Here is a 12,383-nt window from a genome sequence, read left to right on the forward strand (position 1 = left end):
TTTCGACAGGCCACTTTAAAATGCCCTTTCTAATTGAAATGACAAAACACAAGAGAATTTACTCCAAAGAGAATCTAGTGTGTGAAGCTGTGCCTGCTTTTTTACTGTTGGTTTCCATATACTGGAGCGTAGTGGTGCCAGTTTAAAGCCTCTGACAATTTCTATGTTTATCAAGTTCTCCTGTTTCTACCTATGCCCTGCATCGTTCTTTTTACTTTATCAGTCTATCAAATATGTGTCACTAGGGTATTTCGAGTGTCTTCTCTTACGGCTTGGAGATTGGCTGGAGAAGGGAGTTGTTTAGATCAAAATTGTGCCCCTTGCTTCTTCAAGGTGGCTGGTGGTACCATTAACTTTCCGTATTTGAGGACTGTGAAGTGCCATATGAAGAGAAAGTCACTGCAAGACATCTGGTAATATAGTTTGCTATTTGAGAACTTGGAACAGCAGCAACATCAGAATCTCTCTTCTCCCTGGACAATGATTCTTGTCTGGTGACTAGAAACAGGAAATGGGTTTCATTATTATTCACTGTATAGCTTATTTAAAGCACATCAGCTTTAAAATGAGCCGGACTCTAAAATAGATCATAATTCCCATTTTATATGATTATTTTTGAAAACCAAATAAAATAATAAATTTAAAATGTGTGACACAGAACCCGACCGAGTGAGTGCACAGTGCATGCTTGTTGAATGAACCCATGAATGAATGGGGGTGATGATTGGATGGCTGGGTGAGTGATTATGTGCTCATGTGAAAATCGTGTGATTATGAGAATAGGGGCCTCGCACCTTTTTGTCTATGGAGCTCTCCACTGGAGATCTTACATGATTTTATCACTGAGAGCAAGTGTATATGTACACACCTGCAGATTTCACATTATGTTAAGTAGTAGGTTCACCGTGATACCACTCATTAGAATCTGACATGAATTTGGCTGTACTGGGGGTAAAGCAAGCCTCTCTTCTCAAGGGCAATAGTGTTATAAGGTGACTCTGACACAATATATTTTTTAGGTCCTGACATAGTCTAGTGTATATACTCCAAGACACTCAAGAATTTTACCATAAGTCTGAGTTGGGTAGATGTATCATTTTGTGTTGAATGTAAGTAGGCCTAGTTATTAAAGTACCACTAGGATCCAAATGCAAGGCAGGTGGTTTTTTGTTTTTGTTTTTTTTAAGATTTTATTTATTTATTTGGCTGACAGAGATAGCAAGTAGGCAGAGAGGCAGGCAGAGAGTAAGTGGGTGCTGAGCAGAGAGCCCCATGTGCGGCTCGATCCCAGGATCCTGGGATCATGACCTGAGCTGAAGGCAGAGGCTTTAACCCACTGAGCCACCAGGGGCCCCACAAGACAGGTTTTTTTAAGGCTAGTCTCAGGCTACTCTAGAAACAGTATTAGAGGTATATACTTATGGATTTGTGAACTCTTCATAGGACTTTTTTTTTTAAAAGATTTATTTATTTATTTGACAGACAGAGATCACAAGTAGGCAGAGAGGCAGGCAGAGAGAGAGGAGGAAGCAGGCTCTCTGCCGAGTAGAGAGCCTGATGCGGGGCTCGATCCCAGGACCCTGGATCATGACCTGAGCCGAAGGCAGAGGCTTTAACCCACTGAGCCACCCAGATGCCCCTTCATAGGACTTTCTTAATCTAATATATTTAAAAGATTGGTCAGTGAATTAGTGGTAAAGCATAGGAAAGATTCTTTGTATCTTGGTTTTGGTTCACTACTTTTTCTGGATAACTTCTTTATTGAGGGATAAAGTCTAAAATGACTAATGTGACCTTTAAGACTGTGCCCCTCTCTAGTCTCCCCTCATGCCACTCCACCCTCACTTAATAGTCTTGCCACATTAGCCCTTTTTTGGTTTCTTAAAATCTTATCTACTTTTCTACCTCGGAGCCATAATAATCAGTGTTCTTTTTTCTGGAATGTTCTTTATAACCTTTCCACCTGGATAATTCTTACTTAAATATTACTTCCTTAGAGAAGCTATTTTGATTCTCCAGACTATGTTACATACCTTTGTCCCATCGTCCTTTGACGTTCTGTACTTTTCTTTCTTAGCACCTAACCATACCTAACCATAATTCATAATTTCTGTCTAAGCATTTACTTAATATCAGTTTTTCTTTTTAGCTCCATTAAGGCAGGGACTATTTCAAAGTTGCTTGTTGTTGCACCTCTGGTTTTTAGCACAATGTGTAGTTAATGGTAAGCGTTTGATAAAGATTGACCATGGAACAGATTCATCAATGCTGGAATGTGCCTGCAAGGTGTAATGGTTGGTTCATCATACAGTCATTTCTACTTTAAATGGTGATGTTGAATGAGTGTCCTTAGCACCTAATACCAGTGCGAACTAGTTATGCTGTCTTGACGTGGTACTTCTCTTTTGTAGTCCTCCGTGCGTCAGCGGAATGAGGAGGTGAGACTAGACTAAATAATCTAGGAAGACTCCTTCAGTTTTGGGGCTAAGTATGGCATTTTTCAATGTACCAAAACTCTTAATACTGGCTACTTTATTAAACCTAAACTAATAGTAATACAGGTGGAATATTTTTAGCCATAAAATAGTAAAAGCATTTCTTAAAATACTCCCATAAAATGAGTGATTTTATGATTTTGAAAAAAATATTTAGCTAGGCTCATTTTTTACATGTATGCACTGTATGTCTTTTATATATCTTGGATAAAGAAATAATATCCCAAACAACCACTGAACATTTTTCAAAATTGAAATGGAAAAAAATCTATATTTACAGTAACAGTCTTCACCAAAGTTTACATGTTTATGAGACTCTGGCTAAGCCTGTTATAAGCTTTACTACATTGTTGGTTTTGTAAACCTCAACTGTGTTTGGAAATGAATATTCATCATTATATCACTGTGACTGTGATCTCCGAATCCTATCTGGAATGACACTTTTGTAAACTCTTATGCCATAGTTAATTAGAGTTTAACCTTTCTTTTTCCCAAACCATTAACCCACAAAGGAGTTTTTGAACTAAAGCTACTTATTTGAATAACTCATATTTTGTGTTCTTCCAAAAAAGGATACAGCAACATTTAGAGAAACTTAAAGTTCATAACTAATTAGACTGAGAAGAAAAATTGGTACTACCCCACAGTTGCTGCTCAACAGTAGAATTTGTGTCAGAAAAGTTTGAGACAGGTGACTGAAGTTAGCAGTTATTGAAAAACTTTCTAGTTAACATTTTAACAAATGACTTCAAAAGAATAATTTCTAGTGAAACAGCATAATTTAATCTAGGCTGGGCTTATTTTCCTTTTTTTTTTTTTTAACTCAGCAGCATAAAATTAGTTGTTATATGCGACAAATATCATCACATACCACTTCTGTTGCCTCATTTGTAGAGAATATCTGTCCTTCCTAACAGCCAGTGATTTTATATAGTATGTTAATCCTGAAAATGTTGATTGGTTATCTTTCATGTGCAAGGCACTATTTTTGCTGCTAGGCATTCAGCAATAATCAGGTGGATGGTGACTTCAGTAAGCTTACAGTCTATCCAACATGATAAGACGTGTGCGCACAACTAAACACAGGTTTAAAAACAAGTGGTAAGTGGCACAAAAAGGTGCACATCAGATGTTCAGGGTCTATATCTTACATGTTCTCCAAAACCATGTGCTTGTTGCAAGACTTTGAATCCTCCACAGCTTCTAACACAGAGACTTGCATGTAGAACATCTTCAATTAACGTTAGCTTAGAAGATGAGGTGTCCTGTGAAATCGTTTGGTAAACCTGCACCTATTCAGTGAATGGCATTCTTTTTATCTAGGTCAGATCTGAAGTCTTCAGTCTGAAAAGCATGGTACTTACATCTAAAATTATATACTTTGTTAGACAGGATGTGACCATTTTTACTTTCATGAGCGCCTTCTATCTTTATATTGGGCTCTATTTTCTGGTTTTTATTTCAAGGCTTATTTTACTCAATCTTATCTGGTATCCTACTGTCCAGCTGACCCAGCTCTGTAAATTCAGGGCATGTGGCGATGCTGCTTCTTGCCACGCACGGTCAGTGATCACAGCTCACAAGGAATTCTGAGGAGTCTCAGCATCTCTGGGGTCTTTGTACCTAAGAGTACGGCATCTCTGCAATATGAAATAAATGGTTATCAAAGCTTTAAAGAAAGCAATTTACATTATTTCTAAAAAGCAAGAAACATCTGTATTGTTCAATCTGAAGGTTTTCTGAATTTAGTCAGCTTTTTAAAAAATAGATTTGTTCCTCAGGGTTTGTTTTTCTGTGTGTGTGTGTTTTTTTTTTTTTTTTTTTTTTCACTAGTTGAAGTTCCCTGGGAGGTCAACATTGAGTAAATTGACTTTCTTCTGATCTTGTGAATTATTGAGGGAAAATGAAGGGATAAATGATACGTAAGGACTCTCGCGTCTCTAAGATTCCATGACTCTTTAATACTCAGTAGGAGGCCATATTGGTCATGACGCCGGATACTGTGTGGCCGACACTTTCTCGGCTCTCAACCTTCTTCACTCCATACAGTAGAAAACTTTTCTTCAGTGGCTTTATCCAAGCAGACAAATATCAGAAGCTTCACTTGCCCCCGCCCCCTTTGAAGACACCTGGCTGCATTTCAAAGGAAAAGGATACCACAGAGTAAAAAGGAAACAGAAGAGGCAGCCTTTTCTCCCCCTAAGTTCTAGCAGTTTCACTGACTCTTACTAGTGAATTTTTCTTGCCACTGAGTCATTGCACATACAGAATTATGAAACTTTAATTTCTTTAGAGGCTTGTTATATTAGAAAAATTGTTCCAAAGAAAGCAACAATCATGACATAAGCACATCTGGCTCTTGCAAATTATTCTTTATTAAGCTTTCATTTAATTACATGTGCTGAAAGGTCTGTTTTTGATTACTGTAATTTTTTTTATTTGTCCATCTGAATGATAGTAATGCTGGAAATTACACACAAACCACCTGTTTTTTTTTCCCCCCTTACTAATATGGCAAAGTTTGAGCTATTTTCTCTGTGGTTGATGAACTAGGAAGCTTTCTATTTATTATGCTAGAAATATGACTATCAAGGTAATGGCTTAATCTGGATTATAAGAAGAAAAGAAAATATTTGAATGGAGTTTCCAAGCATTAAATAGTGTGAGGACTGAGGTATCAGAATTCTGGTTAACCATAGCAGGTTAACACATTCATTTATTACCAGTTTCACCCAAAAGCTATTAATCAACAGTTAGGGATTTAACATCCTGTGTTGGAAAAAGAAGCTTTATTTTATTTCATTCCATTCCATTTCATTTCATTTCATTTTTTGGTCTATAATCTGGCCATATTCTCTTGAGGATTATGTTATATGCTGCCGAGAAATAAGACCTCGAGAAAACAGTGACTGCTGTTGGGCCTCCGGGATCTTTAGGGCAGCATTCTTATCATCCAGAAGGATCAGCTTCCCCAGAGGGGCTTGGTCAGTATTGAATAAGAGCAATGTTCTTCCAGGAATCCCTAGGAAAGTTCAGATTAGTTACTTAGTTCATGAATATTAAAATTACATGAATGGGCATACTGATATTTGAAGAACTTTTTATAACAATTTTAGGCACTAGAAAGAATCATAGAAACCATTTAGTCAAATTCCTTTTTGTACCGAAGAAACTGAGTTCTAGAGCAACCGAACTCTTTCTTCAGGTCCGTAAAGTGATTGACAGAAGGATCAGGAACACAGGACGATGGCTCTCATGCTAGTACTCTTTCTTTATATTATTTGGTCTCTCTTATTTCCTCTTTAAAAAAGTAGTGAATGAAAATGGCAAGCCTGTCCGAGAAATAGTTATCTAACAATACGGTAAGTTGTTTTGTTTTGTTTTGCTTTGCTTTTCGCTTTTTGTTTCGTGAAACTCAATTTCAGTGGCATTTAAAAAGGTAATGTTTGTCTTCCCTGTTTTGCAGCAGCTCTATGCAGCTCAGCTGGCCAGCATGCAGGTGTCACCTGGAACAAAGATGCCATCGGCTCCACAGCCACCAAACACAGCAGGGGCAGTCTCACCTACCGGGATAAAAAATGAAAAGAGAGGGACCAGCCCTGTAACTCAAGTTAAGGTACTTGCTTTGCAGGATTGTGAAAACAGTTTGGAAAACAGCTTCACAAGAAAAGTAGTGAACGAGACTGGGATGGGAATGAGCAGCAGGAAGCATAGCAGCATAAAGGAACCCCAAATGCTCCTCATTATGGTAAATTTCATGATTGAGCACTGAGAAACAGGTGTTTCCCTTTTGATAACAATAGTGCCATATTGTGAGATCTTTACCTAAATCTGCAAACTCACTTCTCAGGAGTTTTTCCCCTTTGGATTCTGGCTTTTATTTTTTAATGTTCACTGGCATGAATGGCCATGGTTTTATTGCCGGTCTTTGTCATAGACTTGTGACACTTTTTCTCAAAGTTCCTTAAACAGGTGGGAGCCAACTTATAGTATCAGGAAAGGAGGTTCTCAAAACTTTAGATTGAAGAAAAAGGGAACGGAAAAGAATCTATGGCTGAACTTCATATAGTTTGTTGATAAAGGTCTCTCCTTCAGGAATAGTTAATGTGGGCTCTGAGGCATGAGTGGTGTCATTATCTCTTCATTTTTTGATGCCTCGTGGTTGAGAGGATAGACAGGCTCTCCCAGCTTATGGCTGGGACAGTGGTAGAGGCCTTTCCTCACTAATTCTCAGTGTCTTAAAACGTGGCACCTGGGCAGTATTTGGCGACAGAGGAAAATGGATGATATGTTCCAACTTTGTGCTGCAGCTGGTACCTATAGGTGGTACTGGTTGGTTTTTATAATGTAGTTCAGAGAAACAATTGCTTTGTATCATTGACTTATCTACCTAGAGGCATATGATAAGCAGAGAGGTATTAAAATAATACATTACAATAATGTACCCAAAGTACTACATTTGGAGAAACTTTGCAATTATTAAATTTTCGCAAGGGAAACATCTAAGGCCAACAAAACAGCATCAAATGCTACAAAACCACTGAAATTATTTTATTTTCTATAATGTGCAGATAGGAATTAATTTAATGCCACCCATGCTTTAAGTTCTCCAGAGAAATAGATGAACATTTATGCTTTGTTGTTAGAAATATTGAGGTATGACAATAGGCAGCTTACATTTAATAAGGTAACATTACTTATGGAAACAGGCTGGGTCTTTTGTGTTCCAAGAATTTCTGTTTGTGAATAAGAGTCAGAACACTACAACTCAAACCAAAGCACTTTGTTTAATTATAGTTGTTAGAATATGAACATATCAAACATTTTTTATTTCAGATATTGAGTATTAGATATTTTAACATGAAAAAGTCATTTTGTAAGTGAGTTGGCCAAATGGAACTGCACCAAACCAAGCCTTTACTGGATGAGTAAAATGTTCCCTGGTTAAATTCAAGTTTAGATCTGCTTTTACCATTCCAGCTTTGTGGGCCAACTGAGTTTTATTACTCACTTGACCACATGCATATTCTTAGGGAGTTCTCTATATAATTTGACTTGACTATATTTTATGTTAATAACAAAGGAAACATTCTTTATGCTTACTATATTGTTTATTGTATGTGTGGGTAAAAATATATAGATCAAAGCATGAAGCAAATTTTTTCAATTTAAAAAAATAGACTCTAACTATTACTGAAGAAATTCTGAGAATAATTTCATGAATTGGTAATTGAATTGATTATGGTCACTAAAATATTATTCTGTCTATAATCATTGCTTTCCCTCTGTATATAACATGACCACATGACATAGGGCATATTTTGGGGAAGGTAGCAAAATTAAACATAGATGGTCTTATATACCTTCTTTCACTCGGAATTTTTATCTACTATAATTATCAACATCAGAAATCGGAATTTTTTTGGTTCAAATTTTAGTTCTACCACTTTTACCATCTGTGTCACTTTGGGCAAGTTACTTCTTTCAGCCTTAGTTTTCTGCTCTGAAAAATGAGAGTTAATATTATGGGCCTTGAACCCTCTAGCATATAGTGAGTATTCCATAAATGTAAGTGTAGTGATGATTCTGATGATGATGATCTGATGAAGATGATGGTGGTGCTGGTGATGGCAGTTGTAATTGAACTATCCATTTGTATAACAAAAGAGAGCCTAATTAAATACCTAGAGGATTTCCATTTTCAGCTGTAATGGAGGAACAGGGATCAGATTTAGTCTCCAGCTTAAGCAACTGAAACACAGGACAAAATATATGAAACAATGATTCTCAGACATTTGCAATACGACTAGAGGACAGTGATTCCTGAGAGAAGATAAACAAGTACTACAGTTATTCCAGCTTACTGTCTAGAGGTAGTTTCTAGGTCATAGTGCAAAGACGGGTACCCACATGGAACATGGCAGGCTCTCTGAGTAGAGACATAGAGTTCAGAGTTTTGGGATACCAAGGTAGGCAGAATTTGTGAGGTAGAGTACCAAGGAGGAGAGAGCTGCACACTGAGACAATACTGAAAATCTGTAGGAGATTCCCCTGTATTTAGCTGAGTATTGATCGGCATATGCATATGAGGAAACTCTCTGAGGCCTGAGGAAAATACCAGAGGTAGCAGGCAAAGCGCCTGCAAGATTCACAAATGACTGAGAATGATTTGTGCTCCCATTAACCAGATTGGAAAGATCTTCTGACAATAAGGGGTATCAAGTAGTATTGCCCAAAGGGTGATACCTCAGTAATAAGGCCAAATTATCCCTAGATTAGTGGCTTCTCTGAACCTACCTCACAAACTTAAAAGCAAGCCTAGAAAGGGCCAAACTTTTCTGTCTCAGAACAAAGTCCACAAATATTTGAAAGAATTCACGAACATGAACTCCAACATCTAGCAATGTAAAATTCATAGTGTGTAGTATCCATTCAATAATTACTAGGCTTTTATAAAAGCAAAAAAATATGAATAATAATAGGGAGAGAAATCAATCAATAGAAACAGATCCCAAAATGGCACAGATGATAGAGTTAGTAGTTAAGACAGCTACTGCAGAGTCACCGAGCTATAGCCAAATGAAGAGATAAGCAAATCTTCCTCCTAGAAAACACCCATGAAATTTCTGTCAGGCCAGGGCATGCTATGAGAACCAATATTGGGCCTGCCATGGTGAAAAAGAATTTATGTGATCGGGAGTTGGTAGATGCTTCCCATCCCTGCCCAGCAGCATTGTTGGCAGAAGTGGCAATCATTGAATTATAAAAATAAATAATCAGGGTATATTCAAAGATGAGAAAAATAGATGTTATAAGCTCCATATGTTTAAGAAGATAGAAGAAAACATGAGCATTATAAGGTAGGACGTAGAACACATCCATGGAATGTCTGGGAGATGAGAAATATGGTATTTGTTTGTTTTTGTCTTTGTTTTTGTTTTTAATTAATTTATTTGACAGAGAGCACTAGAAGGGGGACTGGCAGAGGGAGAGGGAGAAGCAGGCTTTCCACTGAGGAGGGAGCCCAATGTAGGGCTCAATCCCAGGACTCTGGGATTATGACCTGAGCCTAAGCAGATGCTTAACCAACTGAGCTGAGCCATCCAGGCACCCGAGAATTATAGTTTTTGAGATGAAAATTGTACTGGACTAGTACTGAGGGGATTAGACATCAGAGAAGGAAAGATTAGTGAACTTGATGACAGAATGATGAAACTATCCCAAATGAAATATATAGAAAGAAGACTGTCAGTGCTGTGAGACATCAGCTGGCCTAATGTGTGTGCCCAGAACCCCAGAAGGAAAAGGAAGGAACAGAAAAATATATTTGAAGAAGTAATGGATGAAAATTTTCCAACTTTGAAGAAACGACTGAACTCAGATACCTAAGAAGCTCAGTGAACCCCAAATAAAACAAACATGGAGAAAACTAGATACCTAGCATATAAGTCACTTATTTAGATAGAAGTAAAGGAACTAATTAGTCTAAATATCCTTTGAGTGAAGAGTAAAGAGAAGTAAACTGTAATCAAGCACATAAGACATTTTTGACATGCATAATGATGCAGTCGTGTTTCCTAAGACTGCATCCTATGTCCAGATAGAAAGATAAATGTACCTTGCAACATAGATTTGCCAGATTATCTGTTTCCCACCAAGACAAAAAAAAAAAAAATTCACTACATTATCAAATGACTTATTTTCTTTGATAGTTTAATAGAAAAGGGACCTGGGATTTGGAGTCCAATAAACTAGAGTCAAATGTTGTCCTTCCATGTATGACTCTGAACAATGATTTTGTCACTCTGACCCTTCCTCCTTTGTGAATACTGCCCAACCTCATAGACTTATAGACTTATAGTTAAATGAACTAATATATGTGAAAATATCTAGCACAGTGCTTGGTGTACATACTGGCTTCTCTGTCCATCTTGTTTCTATGTTCTCTAATCTTCCTCCTGAGTAGCCTTTTCTGGAATCTCTTTCTGTCCTCCCTTAAATGACCACGGTACTAGGGGAGAACTTAGAGATTAGCTAGGATCAGGCTCTCCTCCCAAAGGGGAAGATGTTCTGTTTCCAAGCTCTATTGTGTTTTAAAAAGTGACATTAATAAAATTCTCTGTGCCTTCTCAGAAGCAAAACAGAAGTTAACATTTGCTGACAATTTTACTGTAGAACATAATAATATAGATCTTAAAACTGAACATTTAAATGATTATGTTTATATTACAACTAAGTTTCTAAAACAATGGACTTGTTGTTATATGTCTTTAAGTACAGGATGAACGAGACAAAGGCAAGGAGTTTAGCTTTCAAGCTCCTGGTTACACTAGAGTTACAAGTCAGATACTTGAATACTGTGCCCAGTATAGAAGGACAGGCATCTTAAAATAGACATTCTGTAAATATACGTAGCAAAGAATATAAAGAGACATCACTTTAGACATGAAAAATAAATTACATATAGCATGGTATGTAAAACATAATTATAATGTGTGTTTGCTCTTTGCAAAAATTAATTTTAAACCTGAATAGAGACCAGAATTTAGACCATGAGGGGTGTCCACACCCAGAAAGCCACATAGAAACCATGCTGTGGCATGTGGCTCCCTGGGCAGAGGCCCAGGAGAGCAGAAGAAGCCTGTGTTTCCATTTTTAAAGTACTTGCCATTGTTTGATTTAAAATATATATTAAAAAATTAGCTGCAGAGCCTATTTATAGTTGCAGGAACTTTTCAGAGAGAATAACACAAAAGCACTACAGAGCTGCTGAAATTTTAAATAATTCTTTGTAAATGCCCTAGGTTAATTTAGATCCTTGAAAACACATTAGGAAATTAAGCTGTAATGTGAGCTAATTCAGATTTTAATTTGGCAAAAAGAATGATCCAACTACACAGTTAATGTAAATAGAAGCATAACACAGGGAAATTAATGAGGTTTCCTTCCGATGAATCTTCAAGGAGGTAGATAATTAGCTTCTTTTGTTATTATTGTAGGAGAATGTGGCATTGTCTCTGAGGTGTAAAATAACTGTGGCTTACTAAGTGATAATGTGCTTCATTTGTCTTTTTTTTTTTTTAATAATTATTTATGTTAAACTCTTGTAGGATGAAGCAGCAGCACAGCCGCTAAATCTCTCTTCCCGACCCAAGACAGCGGAGCCTGTGAAGTCCCCAACATCTCCCACCCAGAGCCTCTTCCCAGCCAGCAAAACCAGCCCCGTTAATCTGCCTAACAAAAGCAGCATCCCCAGCCCCATTGGAGGAAGCTTGGGAAGAGGATCCTCTTTAGGTAAATGGAAAGGTCAACAACACGAAGAGATTTCTGAATTAGGTGAAAGAAAGCAAACCTGTTCAGGGATGACTGATGCCTGTTTCCAAAGTGGTCCTTAGTCCAAGGCGGAAAAAAAGAAAAAGTAAAAGTAAAATCCTTTCTAGAAACGTGACCCCTCTTGGTATCTTGGGTGATTAGAACTTTTGGAAAAGGTCATAATATAAATCCTGCTGGGATGGGTTCTTTAGAGGCCCTCCGTTAGATGCAGCAAATCAGAGACTCGGGGATTTCTGTGCTTGGTTAATGCCTTGCCACTGAAGTAACTCTAGGCAGACAAGAGTGATCATGAACCCTCCAAGGGCCTAGAGGGACCTGGCCTCCAAACTGCCTGCCAAAAGTCCAAAGTTTCTTTGAAGTTTTATATTTTCTTTTTAAAATGTGTGTGAATTTTGCATTTTATCCCATATTAGTTTTGCATTACAACAAATGTAAATGACACACACACTTCAATGACATAATATGAAATAAAATTAATATCTGATAAGATATGTCAGAATGATCTTCAGGCTTCTAACACTCTCTGATATATTGCCAAGTATCTCCAGGGGCACT

General features: G+C 37.4%; 1 protein-coding gene across 11 annotated transcripts in view; it reads left to right on the forward strand.

Annotated features, from left to right (window-relative positions):
• SOX6 (SRY-box transcription factor 6) overlaps positions 1 to 12,383 on the forward strand; it is a 596,201-nt gene that overhangs the window by 505,156 nt on the left and 78,662 nt on the right. For all 11 annotated transcript variants that reach the window (XM_059407840.1, XM_059407831.1, XM_059407851.1 and 8 more), the window contains 2 exons: positions 5,962 to 6,111; positions 11,606 to 11,789. In XM_059407840.1, coding sequence (XP_059263823.1) covers positions 5,962 to 6,111; positions 11,606 to 11,789 — 334 coding nt within the window. The remainder of the gene's footprint in view (positions 1 to 5,961; positions 6,112 to 11,605; positions 11,790 to 12,383) is intronic.

Source organism: Mustela nigripes, chromosome 1, assembly GCF_022355385.1.
Source record: "Mustela nigripes isolate SB6536 chromosome 1, MUSNIG.SB6536, whole genome shotgun sequence".
Taxonomy (NCBI): domain Eukaryota; kingdom Metazoa; phylum Chordata; class Mammalia; order Carnivora; family Mustelidae; genus Mustela; species Mustela nigripes.